The 27,292-nt window shown below is 40.8% G+C and overlaps 1 protein-coding gene across 1 annotated transcript in view; it reads left to right on the top strand.

Annotated features, from left to right (window-relative positions):
• Positions 1-26,965, top strand: part of MCTP1 (multiple C2 and transmembrane domain containing 1) — a 412,208-nt gene extending 385,243 nt beyond the window's left edge. The window contains exons 18-21 of the mRNA XM_054986650.1: positions 5,122-5,231; positions 20,747-20,856; positions 25,282-25,379; positions 26,862-26,965. Coding sequence (XP_054842625.1) covers positions 5,122-5,231; positions 20,747-20,856; positions 25,282-25,379; positions 26,862-26,933 — 390 coding nt within the window. The 3' untranslated portion in view covers positions 26,934-26,965. The remainder of the gene's footprint in view (positions 1-5,121; positions 5,232-20,746; positions 20,857-25,281; positions 25,380-26,861) is intronic.
• Positions 26,966-27,292: the final 327 nt, after the last annotated feature.

The raw sequence follows: 27,292 nt of genomic DNA, 5'->3' as shown, positions 1-27,292 counted from the left end.
TTTTCATACCGCTTGCATGTGGCAAACCCTGCGCCACTTGCTTCAGCTGATCAGCGGGGCCACCCATCAACTGAAGCAAGCAGTGCGGGGTTAAACTTAAAAAGCTTGCAAGCTGCACGGAACGGGGCGCTTTCAATCCCCACACTGCTTGCTTCAGCTTCACTCTTTCACCCAATCAACCAGGAGAACTCTTCTTCAGATCTCTGTTCTCCAAAACAGAGGAGATCATCTGTGGACAGAATCAGGATTTTCTGATTCCCACAGTCCTTCATAATTCTTTCTCAAATAGTGTAAAAGTATCTATTCTTATTATATAGGGATCTGTAGAATAAAAAAATATTTTTAATGTTATGCTTGTTCCATAATAAGTGTATTTTATATCAGAGTTTATTTATTGTAAACTGCTTTGAGTACATGTGAGAAAAGGCAGAATAAAAATAAAATTAAAGCTGGAGTTCTCAGGACTTATGAGCTGTAAGTGCCCATTCATGTTCCAAAGCCCATTTCTATCTAACTATTATGTATATCTTATTTAGGCCCTGTAAATAACACATCTGCTCTTCTGCTCAGGTTTGTACACAATATGTCATTAGAGGGATGCTTCATCTTTCTGGAAATCTTGGCTTGTTTCATTCTCATTGGCAGGCATTTATCACACTCAAAATCATAATTAAGCTTACTGTCTTCTATTACCCAGCAAACAGAGTACTTAAATTGTCCCTCTTGTGCTGAACGTGGACTTCAGTCTATTAAACCAGCCTTGTTACTGATTTGTTTTAAAAAATAACTTTGGGTCTACATCACAGTGCCACAGAACAGGGTTTCTCTTAGTCTCAATAACCTCAGTTCTGTCAGTGTTACTTCCTTTGTTATCATTACCTTAATTGTACCTGGAAGCAAACTTGCAGTTAGTCAGAGATGCTCCTTCACCCTCCATTTAGGTAGCAAATTTGTTTCTCAATTACAACTACCACCATCAAACAAAAGTATTTAACTTTTCCCTTCAGACATTCAAAATTGATTTGAAAAATTAATCTGCACATGCTCAATGCCACCTCATTTCCTTTGTCTCCATCCCTTATCTTTCATGTTGGTTTAAAAATAAAATCATTTCAAAAATAAGAGTTTAAAGCCAGCTGAAACCTTGCCCATTTAACCTGGGTGACTCAGTGTTCTTTGGGTCCAGATCACAAATACTCTAATATGACTGACTGTATGTTTAAGTAGCTGATTTTCAATAGTGCATGATCTGACTATGATGATAACTCTGGGACATAGGTAAACCAAGCAGGCCAGTAACTGCCAGCAGCTGTCCAGCCATTTGCTATTCTGAGTGTCGCCATCATGCAGACACAAAACTACTTTAAATTCTAGTCATTTTGAACTGTTAGCAAATTATTAAGATGATTAAATGAAGTGTTCCAACTCTACTCAAAATAGGCATTGTGAACAAGGCACCTTTGAATGTCATTCTCCTTCTTTATGAATACTAAAGCATACTTGCAGCTAGTAAAATCTGATATTGTACTGAAATTCTGTACAATCTGAATATGTGCATTGCTAGAGAAACATATCTGCAAATTCATTGTTGGTGACTTCAGATGGGTACTATGAATGCCTTCTTTGTATATTTGCTTGTACAAATATGGCATTAGGACTGGACTGAGCTAAGAGCTTTTCAGTATAACTCAGTATTGTGTAAGAAACTGTAAATTATGTAAGTTATATAAGTATCTGTTTTTTCTTGATGAATGGGTACATGAGCTATTTATTTATTTAGAAAATCAGAATGATTTAAACTTTCTAAATAATATTTTGCATCTGTTTAGTAGATGTATATGTTATATTAGAGATTCCATTCCCCTGGTGGAGGTGGGGGATCCCCGCTTTCACCATCCATCCCACCTCCATTTACCTGACTGGTGTGGGAGGAAGGCATAGGAATGAGCCTCCTGCATGCACTCTCACTGTAGTGCGATGACATCATTGACATCATTGCACCACCTCGGGAGCACTCCTGTACTTCATCACAGGCCGATTTGGACCCATTTGAGGCCCAGATCAGCCTGCATCTGCATGGTGACATCACCATGCAGCTGTGGGACCGTGTGTGAAAAGCATGCAAGAGTGAATAATACAGGAGGGAAGAAGGCGGTAAGAGCCAGATCTCCTCCGCTCCCGCTGGGAGGGTAAGGGATCCTGACAACCTTATATTATATACTTCCTTAAACTAAAGCCTAGGTTAGAATTTGGAATTCTTGAGATTTGTATTTTTAGAAACTGATCTATGAGGTTTTAAATAAGATTTTTGTTCCAATTATGTGCATTTGCTCTTATTCACTATTTTTAGTATACTGATTCACATACACAAATGTAGCTAACCTGAAGGAATAGTCATAACACTGATTTCCAGGTATAATTATGGCTCAAGAGAATGGAAGAAGGATCAGAAAGTTCATTCAGAACATTGGCAAACTACAAACATTTGGAATTTTTCCTTAGATTATTCTATTTTAGAATTATTTAAGTAGCCTCTATTATATTCTCACTGTGTTGAAAATCATCCTAGATCAGTGTATATTTGTCTAATATGCAGTATATTATGCCACATTCTAAAGTTTACTTTGTAGTACTTTAAGAAACAGACCAAAAAGCCTGCGGAACTACCTTTTGCTTTTTGTGAACTCAAGTCAAAGAAATAAGATGAACTTGACAATTTTAATGCTTTATGCCAGTCTACTTCCCTGCCCCAAATATCTTGCTTTTGTTAAACCTATCGTACACAAACATACAATGGAAATTAAGTACCCATGAAACTGTTGTTTGCACTTTTACCCAGTCTTCAAAAGACAATCATTTCCAGAAAGTTGGCAATTGTAGCCATATAGATGATGAAATTGATTCCAGTCACAGTCCATCTTTGTTTGGACAGGAAATACCAGTAGTGTTTGAAAAATGGATTGTTAAGGACTTTAGTTCACTAAAGGTGGCTCACATGTTCTACTTGCTAACATAGCACCTTCCTGGGGGAAACTAGCTTTTCTCTATCTCAAACTATTTTTTGTAGAAATCTTTGGAACAGGAAATAAAAAACAGTTAAAGGTTCATGGGGCATGTGGAATTAGTTTAAGAAAAGCTGAACCATTATCCTTCTGGCTGCCTCCTCTTTCCTATGCTGTTTTGTCTGTGCTAGCCTCAGAATATGTCAACACATTTCCTTTAAACTCTGAAGGAGGGTTGCAATAGGACAGAAGAGAGTGTAGTGGCTCTTTCCTTTAAAAAGCGATGATTTAGAGCAGATGTGCATTCAAGAAGGCACAAGTTTGTCTTGTTAAAATATTTGTGAAGAAAAATAGCTTCAGGATCCCCCTATTGAGCTGTAGAGATATAAGAAAGGGTATTGTTTTTGTTATTCTGATAGCATTCTTTCCACACAAAATTTGATGATGAATCAAGATATGATGAAATCTGGAAATCAAAACTTAAGAGGCATAAGTGGGAACAGAAAGCAGTTGAGATTTAAGGTTGGATTATTGTTTGCTTAGTAATTATCCTAACAATAAATTCACAGTCTATAGTCAGATTTTTTGTAAAGATTACACAGCAGCAACATATTTAAATAAGAGCCTCTGTATCCTAGGGGTTTGCAGCTGTAGCATTTTAGGACGTCTCTACTGTATATAGCACATCCAAATGATTTTTTCCCCCTGAATGCAATAAACACTAAGGAAATGTTTTAGTTCTAGTTTTAGTTATGTCACATATTGATGACTGTGATCGAAGTAGCAGGGATCGTGAAGAACTTTGTTTGCTAGATGAGGATTTTCACAAAGAAAACCATTTCTAATGGATAATCTAGGAAAATAATGCAACTGTCATTCCTCAAAATGTATGTTTTTTAAATGTATGGTGAATCATTACAAATAGTTCAACCATACATAGCTATCCTTTGACTGCTGATTTATAGCTAGTTTGTCTTCTGTGGCTAAATTCTTTCCTTGTCTTTACAGCAAATGTTGATCTCTGCCATTATCATGAGGAACACTTGGATGATTAAATGTTATATGATGATTTACTTCTTGGTTTGCACAGAAAAGGAATGCAGAAATTTGCCAATTTTATTTTTAACTAATGAGATATTAAGTATTAGAAAAGAAATTAAGGAATAATGACAGACAGTTCTTCTAATAATTTAATGACTAATTCATAATCATTTGTGGTTTTGAATTTTTCAAGTGTATATATCCACAATATCTCCACAATAAATGTTTCGTGTTTTGACCAGTGTCCCCTTAGGGGTAGGGTCTTAAGGGAGAAGTAATGATGTCAAAAATGGGAGAGAGAAATGGGGCAATCGTTTTTTTTTAAAAAAAAAAACTTTGACTCCACCTATTAGTACTTCATTTCTGATAAGGGATAGATTTCATTGGAATAATACCGCAATAATTGCACTGCACAGGCCAGCAATGAAAGTCAGTTTTGGATCTGCTCATCCTAACCTACCCAGAATCACACATTGTCCTCAAGTTGTTAATTTAAAAAAAAAACTTTACACTTCACATTTTCCATAATTTAAAAACCAAGTGACAGTCCTTTATAAAATTATGGGAGAAAGTACAGAAGCCTTGTTTAAACCATTGCAAACCCCATAGTTTTTTTTTAAACCCAGATTTTGGCTAGTTTTTTAAGGATTATATTTCCAAAGAAGCTTTTATAATTTTAAAATGCAGATATATATTCCTGCCAACGGCACAAAACACATTTCAGAAATGTGAGATAGTAATAGACTGATGATTATCTCTTTCCAAAAGTGCACAGGAAATGAAATTGGCATCCCTAACATATAATAATAAACCAGGTTACTGAATTATTGGAACTTATATTTAAGAAATTGATACAGTGACAGATGAAGCTGTTCACTATGGTGTACTCTTTTTATATATCCTTCATGTACATTCAAAGAACAGAAAACTAACCAGTTCCTCAATATGTATTCAACATTTGTTTCAGTTTACTTTCATGATGACCTCCATGTGTTTCTAGGGAAAACTATAATAATTCCAGTATGAGCAACAAACTTTCATGTGATTGCTGATTTTACCTCCTTCTCCTAATCCTTAGGACAGCGAAAAGAAAGGATTTATGAATAAGCTCTATGCCATCCAGGAAGTGTGTGTCAGTGTCCAGAACATCCTTGATGAAGTGGCTTCCTTTGGAGAAAGGATAAAGAAGTGAGTGTTGATGCAGTAGTGTTCAGTAGTTCAAATGGTGTTCACACGTGTTTTTTCCCCCCAAAGTCAAATTGAAAATGTTACATATCTTGGGCAAAGGGCAAAAATATTTTATGATGTATTACTAAATCTCTGTTTTTACTTTGGCTGTTGTTGGTAAGAAAGTACCGTCATTTTAATTAGGATGCTGGAAAACTATATGACCCAGAAAAGAAACATATCTTTGAAGGCAGAAGTATTGCCCAGTGGTAGTTCAGTTATCAAACACTCCTTTTAAGCAAGAGCTCCTTCATCCAATCAAACTGCTCTGGTTGAGCTCTCTTACTCTAGTGTAGTTGGTCATCCATATCATGTTTACTTCACTTGCTCCTCACTTTTCTCTCCAATGGGAACCCAAAGTGGGGTATGTTAGGTTGAGAGTAGGTGACTGGCCCAAAGTCATCCAGTGAGCTTCCACAGCAAATCTGGGATTCAGTCCTATGTTTCATCCTAGTCTGACACTCTAACCATTGCACTATGCTGGCTCTCTTCACCATGCTGGCACTCTTTAATGCACTTTGAATAATCAGAGTGCTCTTTCTCTCTGTGTAATATTATAAAATAGATTCTGTCTTCTGTGAAAACTTGAGCTCGTTGACCTGAATGATATTAATGGGCATGCATTAATGTGCATTAATATGTTCATTATGAACTCAGGATTGCTGTACTTATTTGTAGAAATGGCAGCTTTTATTCCCATAGGAATGTGCTTTGAAGAACCGTATTCACTTAAATTATGCAGAAGTCAAACATCATATGGATGGATGCCCTCCGTTATGCAACATTTGCATTCAGTTGATGGTGGCCTTCTGCAAGATGTTTGCTTACCATGCTCAGTTGAGTGACTGCTGCCATTCTTAGTATATTAGAGGTAGAGCCGAGAAAGATGCTGGAGTAGGTTGAAAGACCAAAGTAGCAAGAATATCCAGGTATACCTGTGGTACACAATGTATTACTTCCATGGGGCACTACACTGCTTGCACATATTCCCATATTACTTATTGTTGGTTTGCTAGCAGAGTCAGTCCAGGGGCCAGGTTATACAGCTTGGGGGCTAATGTAGAATGGTAGGCAGTGAAAGACAGGAAGTCTATAAAGGTCAACTGTGTGTGCAGTGCACCAAAAACAGATGACACATTTGTGTCTGCTCCCACCCCCTACTTGTGCCAAGTTAGCCTTGGCTTTTTAATCTCTTAGTACTGCTGTAGAGTACTAGGTCCAATTGTAGGTAACTTGGGATGGAACTGACTTTTCTAGGTTCTTGGTACCACAGCAGTCAAGATTGATGGCTTTGTTGAGATAATGATGTGTTTTATTTATTTTATTTAAAACATTTATATGCCGCCTTTCCACCCAAATATGGTCCCCAAAATAGTGAAGAGCAGACATTAGAACATTTAAAACCTTAAAACAGTATTTAAATTGTATATATAAATACTTAACAGATTAACATGACACATTGGAGTGTAAGATGGCGGTGGAAGAATAAATATTTAACGGCAAAATAAAAACATACAGACACAACCGGAAAGGAGGGGCACTGAGTTTATGCCAAACTAAACAGAAAAGTCTTCATCTGGTGGTGGAAGATAATGGACAGATGGAGACAGGTAACTCTCCCTGGAAGAGTTCCAAATTTTGGTTCCTTGATTGAGAAGGCCATTTTCCTGGGTTGCTACCCATCTAGCCTCAGACAGTGAGAGCATATAAAGCAAGGCCTCTGGCACATCAAGACGCATTGGCCTGTAAGACGTGCTGCCAGATTACTACACACTCTACAGAACTGAATGTGTCGTCAGGGTGTTTGAAGCCCAGAACTAATTAAGGATCCTGTTCCCAGGGGGTTTTGTGCCATATATTGTTCTTTGGGTTTCCCCATGATTAGCAAAAGCATAAGTTATGCGAATATATGGTACAACATACATAATGTATATAGGATGCAGAATTTTCATTTTATTTACAAAGTATATTTGCTTACTCTGTTCTGTGTAAACATCACATTTGCTACTTTTAACCCATTAGACCCTCCATTCCTACAATATTACTGTATTTCTTATGTTCTTTTGCAGTCTTTCTGATCAGCGAAATATGTATTTAGGCTGTGCTCTCCACACAACAAGCATAAAATGGCAAGAACAAGCTTGTTCACAATGGCTCACCCCATGAATTGCCTTTTTCCAAAATTGTTCAAGCACAGATTAGAATGCCTTTGAGAAATAGCGTAAGGAACATATTACCCTGATACAGGTGATTAATAGTCATAGTTAAGTTTCTAAACTTGTAATACCTGTTACAGTTGCACCATGAAGCTTATATGAATAGTCCAATGTTCTGAGAACCTATTTGTTTAGGCAAGCTGGGCTATCCCTGGTGGACTGAACCTGGAAACAGCTGCTCTGTTCCTTGAAACCAAAAAGCTTTATTTTTAACGTGCATGGGTTCTGGGAGTCTCCCCCACAGAAGCACAGAGCAACATACAACTTTTTATGTCCTTTTGCAACTGAAAGAGTGGAAACAGAACCAATTGAAAACTTACAACACAGCTTATCTCCAAATATGGGAGAGTGAACATTAACACCAATGTTGCTGTTTTACCCTTAGGTAAGGTAAACATAGTCCCCTGTGCAAGCACCGAGTCATTACTGACCCATGGGGGGACGTCGCATCATGACGTTTTCTTGGCAGACTTTTTACGGGGTGTTTTACCCTTAAGCCTGTTATATAAGCCTGGTATATCTCCTTATATAGGAAGATTGACAGCTACCGTATTGTTGACAATTTAACAGGCTAACTTTGGCCGATTCCACACTACCTAGTTTTAGCGCTAGTTTTTCGCCGCCGCCGCACTACACATTCCTCTGTTCACACGTTTTTTAAAAAAAATCGTAATGGTACCGCTACGGCGTCGCAGCAGACCACTGAGATTTCATCGCGCTATTAGCTCATTAAATCGTCCATCCCCTAAAGCATCAGCCAATCAATCTGCACCCCTCATCTCTGTGGCCCTGCCCCCGCACTTAAAGGAAAAAAAGGAAGGGCAATTCATTGGTATGCCGACACCGCTACTCAGTCAACCACCATGTACCTACCCGGAATAAGAACGGACCGTAACATTTTTCTGTGCCAGCTGTCATGTCAGCTTTTGGCTCAACTGCTCCGTCATGTTGCAAGAGTGGATCTCCAGATGAAAGCTGGGGAGAATGCTGCATAGGATGGACCAGGATGTTGATTGCCCATCGTGGAACCCGTGTCATGTAGTGGGGCAACAGGGGTCCGCAGTGGGTGACGCCTCCCGATCACAGGTGATCACCCACCTTAATCAAATGGTTTCATGAGGAGCCATGATGAGCAATCCAAAAATCCACCTACTACCAACAGAGATAAAAACTCCACGGACCCAGCATTAAAAAACATTTCAAAATTGCCCACCCAAACAGGGGGCCAATCACTGCAGACTATCGATGGTGGTAGGAAAAAGAGCCAATCAGCGCCAATTAACGGGGTGTGGTTTCGACAGGACAGGATAGTATCGTGTCGGTATACCGACCGCTTGATTTAAAAAAAAAAAAAGGCACAAGACTTTTCACAGCAAAACCACGCCCCCCGCGCATTCATTGCGGGTTTTATTGAGGGGATGTGATCGTGGCATCGCACAAGAAAGACGGAAGTCAGAAGGTGATGTGAACATGCGGGTGATTATTGCGCCCTCGCACATGACGCAATAATATCGGAAAAAACGCGGGAGGTAAGGTGGTGTGGAATCGGCCTTTGCTTTTGCACTTAAGACTCTACGTTAGACTTATATCAGGGCCATAATTAAATTTCTAAGGACAGTTCCCCCTTTTGTTGCAGTGAAGCCTCAGCTTCATTACAACACCTTATGGAACTGTCTTTGCAAGAGTGGAATATTGCTGGAACAAATTTGTTTTGGCTTCAGGAGAGATGACATGTTGGCAATGTTGTAGAGTCATTTGTTGGAGAGGTTTAGGATGTACATGGCACCAGGACAATAAGAAAATACCACTCTGCAGGCAACAGCACAGTGGAATCAAACATATAATGATTATAACTATAAACCCATTAGGAGATTTCTCAACCAGGTAGCAGAGGGAAGCAAAGACCAGAGGGAATCCCACATGCTCATTGAAGTATCCTGATGGAAGGAGGCAACCTGGGCAATATGATTAGCATGAGATTCAATGGCATCAAAATTAGTAGAGATGTATATATAACACTTGTTTCCTCCAACACACAAGTGCCTCCTTGAACTGCTGTGAGCATATCTAAGACCATGCGATTTTGTAGGACCATAGTCTAGTCTGGTAGAGTTCTTTAGCATTTATTATTATTATTATTATTATTATTAACAACAACAACAACAACAACAACAACAACAACATTTCTAACCTGCCCTTCCCACAAGCGAGCTCAGGGCGAGGGCAGTCTCATTTGCTAAAATCTCAACTACTGCTTACAGACATAGGAGGGCAGCATCTATGAACCATACACAAGTAACATGACCCTTCCAAAATGTTGAGCATCAGTAAAGGCAGTGTATTTTTTTAATGGCTCAGAACTGGACAAGATCTCAATAATTTCAAACCTTCCTTGCTGGAAACTGACTATGAACTGATGGGTGAGGGAGAAGACGGGCAAGGAAACAAGATCTATACCAGTTTTTAGGGAACCTCTTGTAGGTTCTGGGCCCACAAACAAAATAATGTCCAACTAAAGCAGTCTTACCCTATATAAATATTCCATGATAGGAATTGAAATTGGAGTTTGAAGGCCAATCAGAAGCATAATAATCAGATAATGGAAAAGGAAAGGTAGTGAGAGTTCCTTGCCAAACTATTATACAGTAAAAGACATCTCCATAAACTAAGGTGCAGTTGGAAGAGGTAAAAACACCACTGTCCAGGGGAAGCATAAAAGGAGAGAAAGGAGGAAAGGAAGGTGTCATTTCTGGAAAGCCAACCTGGCTGGATGACAGAGGTGGTCACTAACCCATGGATAACATTAGATAACTAACAGGGTCATTTACAGAAATTTCAAGGAAGATAGATTGAGTTCAGCCCCCAATAACTATCAGTGGAGTTTGTGTAACATTGCTCACAGATCTGATTCCATATGCCCTGTCAATTATTTTCCTGAGAGTAGTCTGTTATAGTGATTCCAGGGAACCAAAGAAACTTCTACTGACAGATGCAATTTCTCACAAAAAATGCAATTTCTACAAACACCCATTACCTATGGAGGGTTTTACAGTATAAAAGCTTTTTGTTAAGGTATCCCAGGTGCTATTTTCAGTTTTCCAAGGGAATGGTTGGGAATCAGCCATTTCACTCGCATTTAAGGGAACAACAAACATAGTTGCTATCATAAGGTATATCTCATGGCAAACCCAACAGTCAGATTAACTCAATTCTGTAGCCAGTTTAAATGAGAGTGAAAGTATGGAGTTTGTTTCTTGCTCCAGTCTTTTGATGATCAGAACAACCCTCCTCAGGATAAGCCCCCAAACAAATCACTTAAACACAAAAAACCCACTACCAGCCAGCCCTACAAAGGCCAGATACACCCAGTTTGGTGTAGAGGTTAAGAGCGGCAGGGCTCTAATCTGGAGAACCAAGTTTGATTCCCCACTCCTCCACTTGAAGCCAGCTGGGTGACCTTGGGCTAGTCATAGCTTCTCAGAGTTCTGTCAGCCCCACCCGCCTCACAGGGTGATTGTTGTGAGAGTAATAACATACCTTGTAAATTGCTCTGAGTGGGTGTTAAGTTGTCCTGAAGGGCGATCTATAAATTAAATGTTGTTGTTGTTATTTAAATATTCAGGCTTAAAAGTCTTTGAGGGCTTGAAAATTATTTTTTGCTGCCCTTCTTCAGACTGTTCAAGTGAAGGGTCTGGAACACCAAATGGATGACACCTCATGCAGAAATTTTCCAAGAGGAAGTAGAACATCTTTGGACTAAGTGGAGAGGGGCTACACATCATCCTTTGTCACTATACGCTTTGGCTGCCTGGCTGTCAGCTGCTTCTGGAGGAGGCAAGTCTCCTCGCAACGACTCCAAATAGTTAGCGACTTTTGGCCTTTCAGCATTGCTGAACAGGCAGCTGAGGTATGTTAGATTTTGCATTAAACTACTGGCAAGTAGAACAGGTAGATGCCACTTGCTTGGCCCAAACATGCTCTCCTGAAGCAAAAAACTATCTGTTCACAAGATCCACAATTCCCCCTTGGCCACAGTGACCACAAGCATGAGCAAGGAGGCAGATACAGTGGAGAAGGCATTTAGGAAGAAAAGGGCAAAAATTTGGTGAAATCCACAATCCAGACATAGAAGTGCCTTCAAAATGATTTTTACAGGAGGAAAGCTCAGAAGGGGAAGCTGCAGACTGAAAGTCAGGCAGCAAGAAGGCGGGGGCCACAACCAGTGCTTGAAGCTCAAGGGGTTGAAGATCGGTTGCATGAGCAGCTTGGTCAGCCAAATGGTTGCCTTTAGCCTCAAAAGTGGTGTCACCTGTGTGAGCTTTCATATGGACAACTGCTGTAGCAGAAGGAGCCAAAATGGCAGAAAGTAGGCCTTCAACCAAATGTCGGTGGGCAATAGGGTGGTTAGATGTGGTTAGAAAGCCTCTGTTTCCAAAGGGCACCAACGGCATGGCAAATGCCAAATATATATTGAGAGTCAGTATAAACAGTGACAGAACTGTTAGTGGCTAGGAAACAGGCACGTTGCAAAGCATAAAGTTCAGCTGCCTGGACACTGTATGAGGGAGGGAGGGGAGATGCCTCAAAAACAGTAGAATCAGAGCACGTAGCATAACCAGAGCAGCACCTACCTTCAGACATGTAGGAAAATTTATCAACAAAAAATAAAAGAGTTCAGTAGAGGAGCATCAGAGAGGTCTGGGTGAGGTTTTTATACAAGAGAGATTACCTGGCAACAGTCATGGTGTGCAGTGCCATCGTCCAGAAGGGGTAGCAAGCTGACTGAATTGAGTTTGGCACAATGCTGAATAGTCAGGTTTTCAGCTGCCAAGAACAAAATTTCATAACGATTGAGATGGTATGAAGAAAAATGCTGAGTATTGTGCTAAAGGAGTAAAGCTTCAATTGCATGAGGAACCATAACTATTAAGGGGTGGGAGAGCACTATATCCTGGGAGCACTCAATTAGGGTGGCGGTAGCAGCAGCAACAGTATGGAGATAAGGCACAGCGCCAGCTACAGCAGGGTTCTGTTGGATCAAATAATAAGCAACTGGGCTGAAACAGTCCCCCCAGGGCTGGACCAACATACCAGAGTCCACTCAAGAGCATTCATGAACTAAAAAGATAAAGGGATTGTTATAGTCTGGAAGGCCCAGAGCGGGAGCAAACATAAAGGCATGCTTGAGGGCATTAAAGACTTTATTGGCTTCAGCAGACCAGAGGACTGGATCCTTGGCATCCTTGGTAGTAAGGGGTTTAGACAGTTCCCCAGAAGCAGGAATCCAGGGTCAACAGAAACCTGCAGCTCGCCCCACCCCCCACCCCCGGCACATGCCTGGCACTTGGAGACAGTCCTGGAGAAGTCCTGAATACCTTTAAGGCAACTAGGAAGGAGGCTGTGCTGTCCTGAAGAGATCTGGAAGCCGAGATATTAAACAGTCTGAGAGCAGAATTGCAGTTTGCTGGGAGAGATGACATGTCCTCTTTCACATAGTGACACTGTCCTTGACATTTGCTGCTTGAGACTTAGAGCAAATTAAAATGTCATCAATATATTGAAGAAAAACTTAGTCAGGAGATAAAACAATAGAGTTTAAGTCTTTAGCCAGAATCTGAGAAAATAAAGGACTCTCTGTGTAGCCTTGGGGCGGCTGGGTCCAAGTCAATTGGACATGAGTGGACGAAGTAACAGGCTAGGTAAAAGCAAAAAGCCATTGAGATTCTTCGGCAACATGAATGGAGAAAAAGGCCAAACATAAATCAATAACAGTAAACCTACAAGCATTTTCAGAAATCAAAGTCACTATAGTGGCTGGATTTGGAATGATAGGGTTGCAGGGAATAACACAGGCATTAATGGCATACAAATCCTGGAGAAAGCGATAAACAGGCTTTCCATCAGAGGTGACCTTGCCACGTTTCTTTACTGGGGGAACAGGACTGTTGACTGAAGAAGTGCACCATTTAAGAATACCTTGCTGTAAATAAGATTCCACCAAGGGACAAAGACCTTCAATGTCCTCTGGTTTAAGAGGGTACTGGAGAATAGAGGAAGGGGGCCCTGAATGATGCTTGATGATCACTGGGGTGGCAGATTTAACAATCCAACAGCATCCAAAGAGATTCTGCAGAAAGAGAATGGCAAGAGGCTCTGGAAGAGAATTAACATCAAAGGTATCAGGAACAGCTAAGACATCTTGAAAACCTTGCAACTGAGTAGTAGGAAGGGAGATATGAAGTCCATCAGGGGATTAATAAATGGTAGCACATAATTTAGTTAACAAATCCCTCCCAAGCAGATTGATTGGGCTGTTAGGGCAAAGAAGGAAAGCATGGTTTGTGGTCAAGGATCAATTTCAACAGTAGCTGAATAGCTAACTTAGACCAGTTTGGGCTGTCCTTCAGTCTCCATGACAGTTACTTGGTGGTGAGAAACCAGTAGTACATCAGTAGAGAGGGCAGACCTAGTTGCTTCTGTATCTAAAAAGCAAGAATAGTTAAAGCCATTGACTTTATCTTGAATCTGAGGGTCTTGCACAGAACAGCAGCAGGTAGAAGAAACATTATAAAAGGTTAGAAGAGATAAATCTGATTCCCTCAGGAGACACTGTCAGTCAGTGACATTTGTAAACATTTATCTTTGAAGCAGCAGAAACTGTAAAGGAGGTCCTCGGGGATGGACAGGACATTAATTTTTCCAGTGACCAGGCTGCTTACAATACCAACAAATAGCAGCTGAATTTACTTCAAACTGCACAATGGGGGGAGGACGTAACACATTAAATCCTAGACCTTGACCCCTGCCACGCATTGGGTGTCTCCACTGTGGGTGACCTGAAATGATGACTGCCAAGAGAGAGCTCTCTTCATGCTTTTGAGCTTGTTCCTGTTTTTGCTTAACTTGTTCACAACCAAGAGGGGGAGAGGGGGAGTAGATGCAAATCAGTTGCAAAAGTGGAGTGCACAATCCAGGCTGAGTGTGACCCCGCCCCTCCATAGCGGAATCTGAATAGAATGCCTGAAAGGCAATTACTTCTAATAGTGAGATAACCATTCATAGTCTCTATTCAATCCAAGTCTGACTGAGTCAAATTTACATATGAATTCCAAAGTACATAGAAACGTATATAAAGCACTACATTTGAATTAGATTTAAACTACAACAGAAAAATATACTCAAAATATATAACAGCACAACTAGATTATATAATAGCTCTCTTCCTAGGGAATGCTTTTGAAAATATTTGTGAATATCAGGGTTAGCCTGCTCTACAAAAATAGAACCAATCATAGGGCCATTTTCAGCTAGGTCATGGTTCATTCGGGAAAACACTCGAACCACCTTTGTGAGGTGTGTAAAAAAATCTGAAAGATGTTCCTCTGGCCCCTGTATGACAGATTTTACCTTAGTCCAGTTCATACCTTGCTGACCAGATGCACCTGTAATATCTTCAAGAATACTGTTTCACATTTGGCTCAAGTAATGGCAATTTGCTGACTCGTTATAATAGTGGTTTGGTTCTCTCTGAGGCTACATCTCACAGTATTTGGCGTCTTCATTTACCCAGGATTGGGCCTTTTGAAGAATGAGCATTTCCTCATCTGGACTACACAAGTAATTGCTGCACATCCTGGTAGGTAGGCTGGTAGGCTGCAAAAATAAGCTGAAACTGTTGTAAATACTTTTCAGGATCTTCCCTTAGCTTTGGAAGCTGTTGTTTCCATAACACAAGATCAGAAAGAGAGAAGGGAAAATAATAATATGCAGTAACCCATACTACCTCCTTCCTGAGGCACTAGGTAAGTTCACAATGGTGCCTAAACGACTGACCCAGAGGCAGAGCTAGCTTATAGATAGATTTTGAGTATGAGCAGGAGACAGGACAGGAGCAGGTTGAAGACCCTGATTATCTTCCACAAAAGGTACAGAAGGAGGGGGCATAGGAACAAACTCTTGAGAACCAGAAATAACTAGGAAAGAAACCAGAATAAGGAGGCAAAGGTAGAGAAGAGCCCCTGGGGGGGGGGGAAGAAGATGGTTTAGCAGCACTTCCCTGTTAGCAGTATAACCAGGTATACTGATAATCAAGTTCATGCATTTTTTGATCAATGTTATCGGGCAAATTTGCTAATATCTGACTATTAAAAGATCCTCCTTTGAACCAAGGAAATTTTGTTTTCTTATTGCACTTTGGCCAGATCTTAGAGCATAGCTCTATTAGTCAACTTTGAGTTATATTACTTGCCCCTTTATGGAAGCATCCCCAGTATGTTATTATATATCCCAAGGGAGTATTGAGTCTTACCAGAACCTGAACTAGAGACTGATTATGACCCATACCAAACCTGACCAGAAAAGGAACTAGGAGAGCAACCTTACCTGACAAATAGCGTGTCAGCCTCCCATCTGGGACAAAACAGATAAGACCTAAAGGGTCTGATGAGCGCCAGCCATCTTGTCATCTCCAGCAGGAAGTCAAAGCATCCACACAGCCTTGAAGGACAGAAAACTTAGGCAGAAAGGAACTATGACAAACTTTATTGGGCTTTTTTTTTTGGTCAGGAGAGGCAGTATACTAAGAAGGAAAGAGGCAGCAGTTCAGAAGAAGCTGTCTAAAGGCAGTGGGATAGTGAGATGAAAAACAGGGATCTGGAGAAACCTCGTGTTTTAGTGATGGAGTTGAAGGAAAGAGGTGCCAAAGAGCGGAAGTACATCTGAGGCAAAATGGGACTTAGGAGAAGGAGGTACTGTGCGCTATTGTCAAGAAGTACATGATCAAGTACAAAAAGATTGTACCTGAGGGCTCAGACAGTGGGCTCCAGAGTCAAGAGGGCTGCAGAGCTTACAGATAAACCCTGATAGGTTCCTTGAATAATGACATGGAGGGGGAATTTTGTCCATTGTGGCTGTAACATTGTGACCTGATAACTCTACCAATTGAACTAATATGCCAGTTCTTTAGCTGCTATCTCCTGGCTTTATCTTTAACTGTTTTTACCTTTAACTATATCTTTACAGACAGGGTAGGTTAAAATTCTTAACCAACAAAAATAGCTGTCTTGAGAAGCAGGCTTTAAACAGACACTTGCATAGGGCAACTAATTGCATATTTTGTGAGGCAGCTTTATAGTATCAAACGAGTTTGGAAAGAGAGCAGTCAATAAAATTCATTTCTGTGGGGGGGGATCCCTCTTGTATGTTATACTGTTCTCTGAGTGTTAAATGATCCCCACACCAAAAGGAGCTGTCTGCATCTCCATATCAAAGGAGTTGTTTACATCCCCCCTCTCCTCCTTCCCCCCTCCCCCCCTCTCCTCCTCTATATTTGGCCAGTTTCCTTCTGCCCTCCATGCATCTGACGAAGAGAATGTGATTCTCGAAAGCTTATGCTACAATAAAATTGGTTAGTCTTAAAGGTGCTACTGGACTCTTTTTAAGTTTCCTACTGTTTTCTTTAACATTTAAAAGTTGGCTGGGGGGGGGGGAAATTGAATTAGGACCATGGATCTGGGGACCTTTCCCTCAGATTCTGTTTTCCTGATAGAAATTTCCACTGTCCCATGACTACTATAACTAACATTATCTTGGGTGGTGATTTCTTTAAAAGAAGCAGTAAAAAGAAGATTTTAAAAAACCCTGTCCCAACACTGTCTTCAATATATCTCCTGCGTGAAATGTAGTTTGGCCCTCAGAATTCATTACTGAAATATGACCTGCCAAATGAGGCAATATGGATGTTGGTAAATATGTAAAATAAGAAAATAAATGATACTGATTTAAAAATGATTTGCTGATGAGTCAGTGTTCCCACACATCATGCTGGTGTGAGAATCTGTAGCATCAGAAAAAGCCACAAGAATATAAGTAGAAATTCAGTCTTCTACTAGCCCCTGATGGAAAAAGCAGGCGTCCCTAGAGTAGCAAGGGAGTTATCTAAACAAAGGGGTACAGTATGGCTAGAAGCCCTGCATTGTACCTATCTCTTCCCACTTTCAGAGACAATAAGCCTCCATATTTGAAGGCAGTAAATCTCTGAATATCAGTGCAAGGAGGAAACATTCGGGGAAGGCATCAGCCTAGGGTTGCCAGGTCCCCTTACCCTCCTGGTGGGAGGGGGGAGACCTGGCTCTTACCTCCTTTTTCCCATTTTTTGTTTACTTGCATGCGCGCCCCATGGCCCTGTGATGTCACTTCTGGTGAGTTTACTGTGCAGACGCAGGGCTGTGCACCTGCTTCACAGCAGGCCAGTTTGGGCCTCAAACTGGCCCAGTTCAACCCATTTGGGGCCCAAAATGGCCCACGGCAAAGCACGGGGGTGCTCCCAGGGGGGTGCAATAACATCAGTGATGTCATCATGCCGCCCCAGGAGCATGCCCAGGAGGCCTGTTCCCATGTCTTCCTCCCCCTCTGGCCAGGTAAGTGGAGGCAGATGGCGAAAGCAGGGGATCCCCTGCCCCCTCTGGGGGAATGGGATCCCTGCCTCAGCCTCTATGCCCAGCTGTTGGCTGTAAGACTTCCTGGCATACTGGTCAGAAACCTCTCTTTTTAATGAAATCAGGGTCTATATGGGAATCAGCACATGGCCCTTTCCTCTAATCCAAAAGTATGTCTTCCATAGGGATAAGGTAGACCAGATCCTTCCTTTATGCCCAAAAGGAAGTTGTTATGACCTGTGAAAGTAATCCTTCTTTTTCCCAGTTGATCAGTAGTTGGCATTGTCGAGGTTTTTGAGAGTCACCAAGTTTTACTTAGATTGAACAGGGTCTACCTGAAAACCAGAATTCTCAACCCATCCAAATCTGAGAAAACTTAAATCTGGAAACTGGAACTGTGAATTGACAAATCTTTCTACAAACCCGAGCACCTGTTGCTTTAAGAAACGAATGCCTGTTGCCAGGCAACCACAGCAGTTTTGTCAGCATTCCAGGCAGGGAGAAGGGGTGGGACCTTTGAGGCCAGACCTGGTAGCAACCAAGGTGACTTGCTAGCACCAAGTTGCATGACTCATCCAGACTTAGCTGCTTTCTACTGTTCAACAGCAGCCATACCACAAATGCCAGTATGGTATAGTGATTAGAACTTCAGTCAAGTATCTTGAATCATCATTCTGCTGTGGCAACTCACAGGGTGACTTTGGGCCAGTTACACATTCTCAGTGTAAGTTACCTCACAGACACAGAGGATTTACCATTAAGAGCACCAGGATATCTTCCTTATACCTGAGCCGGGCAACCAGCCAGCTTATGACATAAGGTGAGTCCAGCTTACCCAAGCTTTATGCAGTTAGAAGAGGCAGTGACCAACCCATCTGAAGCAAGACAGGGGAGGCAGCATCTGGTCCACCCAAGCTCCACAAGAAGTAAGGCAAGCAGTTGTGCCTGGCCCACCTGAGCCCCATGCAAGGTGAGGAAGGCAGCAGAGCCCTGCCTGCGGCAAGAGATGTGGCAGTGCCTGCCCTGCCTTCCATGAGCCCCACTGAGGCAAAGGAGGCAGCATCACCCAGCCTGCCCCACCCAAGGTGGCACCTGGCTCATCTGAGCCCTGCACAAGGTGAGGGACGCAACAGTGCCTGGCTCGGCTAGCAAGATGGCATCTGGCATGGCCTACCTGAGTCCTGCAGCTCCCAGACTGCCTGAGGACTGCAGAAAACCAGGGAAGTAGTGCCCACGCCCAAGGTGCAGAAACTGGTGCCTGGCCCACCAGAACCCCATGCAAGGCAAGACATGTGGCACTCAGCCAATTGGTTAGGCATCCTTCCTTCCTTCCTCCCTTCTTTCGGAAGTGGCACAGGGTCAGGCTGACTCCCTCTTCCTCTCTCCCTCCCTCTTTTTAGGCACAGGGGCCCTTTTCCAGGCTTTTTCACTCCCTGTCCACACCCACCCACAGGGGTTTTGTGAGAATAAATGAGGAGAGGAGAATGATGTAAGCTGCTTCAGGTCCCCATTGGGGAAAAAAAGTGAGGTGTAAATGAAGTAAATAAATAATACATGTGTCGTAAACCGTGTCTGTTAATGGTATAGATTCTTGAACATTGTAAGTCTGAGAGTTGTTTTTTTTTTACTGTGTCAGCAAGGCTCACTGTTTCATCCCAGAGAAAGATAAGTTATGATACCCAAATTAAATCATAGAATGAGTGGAACAAACAGAGCACAGTTTTCAGAAATATATTTCTTGGAAAAATGTTAATTCTAATGCTCACAGGGGTCTTACCTCATGCCTTCAGATGAGACAAATGGTTGTAATACAGTCATATGAGATGAATGTAATTGAACGTATACAAGGTAGTCACAACCTAAAAAAACCTCTGAATTTCTCAGACTTGGTTTGACACTGTCTTATGTTTCTGAAAGTTTCCATGAGAATCTTAGAAATTGTATTTATGTTTTGAATTTAAGACAGATAGGCTGTATGCGTTTTATTTCTGGTTTTGTTGACATCATTGGTTGTATCATTGTGATTCTTTTATACTTAATTATTTCAAGAGTGAGTAGACTATTATTTAAAATCTTAAACGATAACATTAGATGATTTTGGCTGGGATACAATGTTTTCACTTGACACTTGGAATAAATATACTTCTGACTTCTCCTCAATCAGAGGGTTGATTAACTGTTAAGAGATTGTCTATTGGAGAGTTGTCTCAATACAGCCCTGTGTTGCTTTAGACCAGACAAAAAGACTCTTAGTTTCCACATATCTATTTTGAAAGTAATGCTTCCCCCATAGGAGGGATAACTCCATGTCACATGTCCTCATATCTCTTCTATACATGATGACAGCCAAAGAGTGCTGCCAGACATGGACAACAGAATGACTGGCAGGCAAATGTTTCCTGAGCTAACTTTAGTGAGGACAGCTTGGATTGCATCTTGAAGGCAAGACAAAGATTTGTGTGCTGTTCTTGAAAGTGGTTGTGAGAAAAGGGCAGTTTGGGGGGATAGAGAATGATGAATGCACTGAAATATTTTTATTATATTTTGTTACTGTTGTGAAGAAGAATAGCTCTGTGGACCTGAAAGAGGCTGCGTCCTCCCATGGGATGGAGAGTTTCAACTACACTGGCACTTGCTAGGGAGTGAGTTCAAATCCCACTGTACATTGTACTCTGTATCTGCATTCTTAAACTACTTTGATTATTTCATCAAATGCTACCTTTGTTCCACTTATAGATCTATACTCTGGCTGCCTGGTATTTTTTTAATTAAATCTGTTCATTAAATTTATTACCCTTCTGACTTGCATCAATTTTCCATTCAGTACCTTCAATTGGACTGTTCCATTCTTAAGCTGGCTGGCCATTGTTGCCCTCTCTGTGTTCACAGTCATCCTGTATTTCATTCCACTGAGATACATTGTCCTTGTCTGGGGTAAGTAAAGCCTTTTTCCACTTCCAAGGCTGGCTGTGCCACATAGAAGAAGCTGTTTTTAAGGAATGAGTTATACTGTCAGGAGTTCTATGTATTTATGAGCATGAAACTACTACATGATGGAAACAGACAGGTTAGTTAGAAATCACAATGGTGTAAAGATTTAGGCCTACCTGCCAAATGCATTTTCTTGTCTGGCATTTTAGACTTCATCATACTATAAACATGTATCCATGAGGATTCTTCATCTATCAAACTGTAGCTTTGTCTAGATATTATTCTGATTTATTTTTACTACTTATATACAAACAGTGGCATTTCAATTTATATAGGGCATTTAGAACAATAAGCCTTTTCAGGCTTTTATCAGATGAAAATATATAAAGTCAGTGCCTAGAAACCAGGCATGAGAGGGTCACCTTTAAATGAATAATCTCTCTCTTTCTCTCCTCTCTCTCCTCTCTCTCTCTCACTTACACGTGCATGCATTATAAATGCAAAAAATACATTCATGCAATTGTATTGTTCATGTGTTGTTTTGTAGTTTCTTACTGCACTTTAGAAAAAGGAAAACTTGTATTAAGTCCTCTCAGAATACAGAAAATAATGGCTGAAGAACAATTTTTTCTGTTAAGTGGGTACAGTGTCTATAAATTTACTTCTTTCTACTGATTTTGAAAGGTTACTAAACAGCATATTTGCAAAGATTAAAAATATGAGCTAACTCATGGAAGCGCAGCCAAAATACACGAGATGAATTACATACGTACGGCAAGTAAAAATACCCGTGTTTCCCTGTTGCTTTCCTGTTCACTAGCACACTGTAGTCACTCTGCACTCGATCCCATGTTCAGGCTGGCACGGGTTTCTTCCACGTTCCTCCTAGACAAGGGATGGTATCCCATGATGCAATTTCTCTTTGCACATGCTCAAATCTTCCTCTGTAACTTTTCTGAGAGGGAGACTTGTTTACTCAATTGGACATATCGGGGAAAACCTGCCGTGTTTCCTGGGCAGGGTGCTAAAAACAGGAGTTCCACACCTCTGCTGGGATCTTGCAGCTCAGCCCTCCAAGAAGGAGGGCATCTATGCAAAGGGGAGTGGGGAATCCCCACTTTCCAACCACTCTCCTTGTTCCCAGGAAAGACTCCTTGGATTTTTTGCTCTAGGCATAAGACTGACCCATCGATGAATCAGAGGGCTCCCCTCCTAGCACTTCAAGCCTGTCAGAGGGTTGCCAGGCATGAGGAGTGGGGGTGGGGGACTGCACTACACTGCACAGTGCAGTAAGATTTGGTAAACCTCAGAGCCACATGAGCAACATTTCTTGCTGTCACCAAGAATCACTGTTTTCTGCCTGTTTGCCTCCAGCCATCTCTGATCTCCATTATTCCCTATGGGGAAAACTATGGGGGGCTATCCACAGGGATGGAGATAGAAGTATTGAAAAAAATCTACAAACTTTTCAGAGGACATACTCCTGACTGTCCACTAAAGACCCCCCCCCAATGTTTCATGAAGATTGGACTTTGTGGGGCCATTTTATAGCCCCCTAAAGAAGGTGCCCCCAGCTACCCTATTTGTTTCTATTGTGGGGGAAAACTGACTCCCGCTGCAGAAACACATGGATCATGGCTTCCCCAGGGTCCAATCTCCCTGAAACGGGGGGTGGGGGGCTTTAGAGGATAGTTCGGAGTAGGTCCCTTGCAAATTCTGTGGATTTTGCTTGCGAAATGCTACCCCAGCCCCTAGATAGCTCCCCTAGTTTTCCACATAGGGAATAATGGTGATTGGAGGTAGCTGGGGGCACCTTATTTGGGGGGTGTCATAAAATGGCCCCATGAAGTCCAATCTTCATGAAACTTGGGGGGTCGTTAGGAGTAGGCCCCCAGCAAATTTGGTAAAATTCTGTCCTAAAATGCCCTCTTAGGCTGCCAGAAAGCCATGAATCGCATTACCCATTGGAAACAGTGGCTGAATTTTACCGAATTTGCTCTGTATTGCCAAGCTGAACTGGAGAATGAATACTCCCCACCCTGGCCTTTTTAGGTTCCTGTATCAGACATGTTTTGAACTTTTGCTCAAATGCTTAATTGTGTTGCCACGATCTTTCTTCTCACCTCCTCCTTATCCTGATTGAAGATGAATCATGGATAGGAGGAGGAGGAAGTTAAGGGGGAAGGAGGAGTAGAGAGGCGGCGGTGTCAACTAGAAAATGGGAAAATTTAAAACATTCCAGATTAAAAGCAAAACAGTTTGTGGTAAGCCAGATTTAAGGGCAAAAAGAGGAGAGAGGGAAGTGGAAGTCACCCAAAATCGGTGCTCTACAATGGGGGCTCACTGATTATGACCATGGACACTCACAAACGCAGCTACATGCAGTTACGAGACACATGCAGGGACTGAAGTTACAGGAAATGTGCTCAACTAGAGGAAAAGTCAACATGGGCATGTTGGAGCGCACATAGTTCTGATCACTTGCAGAAACTCGTAATTTGTCTCATGTAATTTGGCTCTCAGTGGGCTGAAGCAAGAAGGGGAAACTGTAAAGTCCTGCTCTCAGTTCAATACTTGCAATATTCACAGTAGACAGACATTCTGTTTTATAATATTGAAGTTTGTTTTGATTTAATCTCCCAAAAAACACCTTGAGTTCAACTGCAAGAAATCAGGTAAATCACCTAGAGTATTCTAAAACAACAACAATGATGTCCCACTCATCAACCAAAAACCAGTTCCTGACATGATTTGAATAAATACTCAGAAACATTAAAGTACAATGAAACATGTAAATGTTGGCACAATCAGAGCAAAAAACCAAATAGGAATGGCACAATAAGAACTATCAAACAGCTAAACCATAAAAGCTACTAAACCATCACCAAGGTTAAAATACATAAGTAACAAACAGTTAAACAGTAACAGTACTATAAATGGAGGATAAAATGGAGGAGAGGAGAATGATGTAAACTGCTTTGGATCCTCATTGGGGAGAAAGGCATAGTATAAATGATGTAAATAAAATAAAATAAAAATGAGCAAAATAGTTAAGAGTCCAGTAGCACCTTTAAGACTAATCAACTTTATTGTAGCATAAACTTTTGAGAGCCACAGCTCTCCTCGTCAGATCCAAGAGTGGCTCTTGAAAGCTTATGCTACAATAAAGCAAAAATATTTTGCTACTACCGACTAACACGGCTAACTCCTCTGGATCTATAAAAAATTAGGGATGTAAAAAGTTACCCCAAAGTCTGAAAATAAGTATGTTTTCACCAGGCACCAGAATGTCATCCACCCACCACCTCAATGGAACTGGGGAAAGGAACAAATGCCAGCTTGCTCATAGCAGCAGCTGCTTATCCCCCTGCACAGGGCCCAGGCAGCTGGCTCATCAGAGTAGCAGCTGCATGAGGGCTTCTCCTCACTTGGTGCTAGACTTTTCCCAGTGGCATTAATGGCCAGTCTGCCCCATCCCTAGAGCACAGAAGCACTGTTCACACATTACAGTGAACGCACACACACTATGCTTGTACATGCCTTCATCTGTAAGAAAGCATCAATGCGTGTTCACTTTACAAATGGAACTAGGAACAAATGCCTGGATAGATGTGGGGTCTTAATGTTCAGCTGTATGTGCACTGAATGTATTATGAGAATTACTTATTGCACGTATAAAGAAAAATCAAATATACACTGTACATAGTTCGTATGTTTCACTGTAACTTATGATCAGGGCTGACATCAGTCAGTACAAAGGTCTCTGTGCAGCCACATGGAGGGTTTGGTTTGGAGGGTTGTTTAAGATTGTATTCTTCTTGTGGCAGAAAATGTCATGTGTATCGGAAGGAAGGAAGATTCACTAGATGGATAAGCCCTTGTACATGGGGAGTTTCAAGACCAGTGGTGTGCACAGTGGTGACTGGTGCTAACACTGGAACTTGTGCTTCATTATGGGGTGGTCATTATGGAAGTCTATTAAGTATAATAGCCTATCTGTACAAACCACCTTCTTTTCTGAGGGAGAAGAATTGTGCAATTCAGGCCATTTCTCATATAGACCCTGAGCTGTGTTTCATGTTATTTGAATGGCAGAGGAGCAGAACATGACAACTACTTCTCCATCTTGTGAACTGCAGATCTAATCTTGTAAGTCTCTGAACTGTGCTTCAGTTTGATAGGGCTGAGCCTAGTGGCAATGTTTGATATGTTTCCACATGGCACTAACTTTTATAAACTTTTGGCTTATAAAATAATTGATGAGCCTCTCAAGGTAAAATAAAAATTTATCATTTTCAAGAAGAAAATGAAAGGAAGGAAATATAATGAACACTTGTGAAGAACGCATATACAGTCAGTCCTATGTATCAGTCTGAAATGGCTTTTAAGTGGACATGCTACTAAATCCTGAACTATTCCTTCATGTAGGTATCAATAAATTTACAAAGAAACTCCGAAGTCCATATGCAATTGATAACAATGAAGTACTTGATTTCCTTTCCAGAGTTCCTTCAGATGTGCAAGTGGTATGTATGTATTTGTGATCTTAAACTATCTTGTCATTACCAGGCAGCATTAATTTTACAGTCACTTAAAAAAAATCAAACACTTGCTCAAGTTTTATTCTTTCACATGGTGCTAAAATTCCCCAAAACCAAGTAAAATGTATTATTTTGTTACACTCCATGTGGTTTGAATTAGTCTGTGCCATGATCTTTGTCTCAGAAGGATCTTGGGGAAAATGCACAGAATTCTACCAGTGGTCAGTGAAGTTTGTATTAGTCAACTATCAGGGAATATTGTACACAAGTTTTAAAATCTGTCTTGGTTTTCTCTCTACTGGTATCTTGGATTTTAGTGATTTCAAGGATTTTGTTTCTAATTTTTTTTCTGCATTTTTTAAAGATATGAACCATAAAGATACAATTTTAAATGTTCAGTTGCCACATCAAATCAACACAAAACACCCCTTTCGCTACAAAATTCTAAGGATTTTGTATTAGGGAAAAAAGAACACTTTTGTTACAGCTAGTTTAAAATTATTGTATGGTTTTAAAATTTCTTGTAAATTACTTTGAGTCTAAAAATGGTTAAAATATTCAGCAGGATTGAACAAAATGCACAACTTGTTCTGCATGTTTAGTGGCTTAGAGCATTGGTTTCTGTATCTCCCCAGAATGCGTGGTTCTTGTTCAAAGGGCGGGGGGGGGGGGAAGGCAAAATCCCACTTGGCCAAGATATTTAAATTTTGGTCACTGAGAAAGTCCACTGAGAAAAACAAAATAATATATTGTAGCAAGTACTGCTGCTTCAGTTCCTATGCATCTAGAGAGAGAGAAACAGATGGCAAGGTATAAGTAAAAGCAAACTGTTTTGCCCAGTGAGATAAGTTGACACTTTGCTGGAGGTGGGAATTTGTGGTGGTGTTCTTTTCCTTAAATGGCTTGTTGAATAGAAATTGATTTTACATGAACCAAAGTGCTGCCTACTGAGAACATAAATCACATACTTTCAGAAACACATACACAGAACATATATATTCTAAATTCTTTGCTTAGCTTAAATGTACCTTTTTTTTAAAACTATGGATATTTCCATTAACCCAGGACCAAATTGTATCCTAATCTGAATGGCTGCAGTACAAGTTCTTTTTTTAAGGTTTTAATTTCAGTCCCCAACCAGATGGACCACTATTTTAAGAATGCTATTGTAAGGTATTTTTGTCCCACTATTTGTTGCCATTTGTTCTTACCATTTGTTTTCAAAGAATGTCTTGCAGTGAGGGAGACAGTTTCTGTCTCCATACTGTATTACTTCCTGGTATGATTTTCCTTGTGCTGCTTCTCCTTCTTCACCTTGACCTAGCAATCTGTTAGATTTTTTTGTATATCAGTTGCAATTCCTATGCAGTACTTCCCTCCTCTCAAAGAATAATATCTTGTTCCTTTACATGGATTTTTTTTCAGGTTGTTAAGATGAAATTTCCCCTGAACTTTGTGTTTAAACAGGTGCAGTATCAAGAACTGAAACAAGATCCTACTCACAGTCCAAGTCGGAGGAAGAAAAACAACCCTGGCTAGCCAATTTTATGTGCTGTGGAAATCAGCATCTGTTCTAGGAAAATAAGCCTAAGACCTAAGGAGCATTTCCTCTTTATAAGCTTTATTTATTTTGCCTTTTTATTGCAATGGAGAAAATTGTAAATACTGTACAAAGGAATTTACCAGTGAAAATATACTTGTATAGGACTAAGAAGATAAAGGTTTCACATCTGGCTTATGCTTTTTGCATGCACTGTTAGATGAGAAACATTGATAGAATGAATGTGAAATGGTAAGTGATGGACACAAACAATTGGGTAGCAAAAGAAGTGTTAAATTAAGCTTTTAACTCCAGCTCTGATTAATTTTTAAAAGGTAAAGATTCATGCATGACCCAT

The sequence above is a fragment of the Eublepharis macularius genome, chromosome 8 (genome assembly GCF_028583425.1).
Source record: "Eublepharis macularius isolate TG4126 chromosome 8, MPM_Emac_v1.0, whole genome shotgun sequence".
Taxonomy (NCBI): domain Eukaryota; kingdom Metazoa; phylum Chordata; class Lepidosauria; order Squamata; family Eublepharidae; genus Eublepharis; species Eublepharis macularius.
Note: the sequence above shows the minus strand (reverse complement) of the source record. Positions and strands in the feature narration are given on the sequence as shown.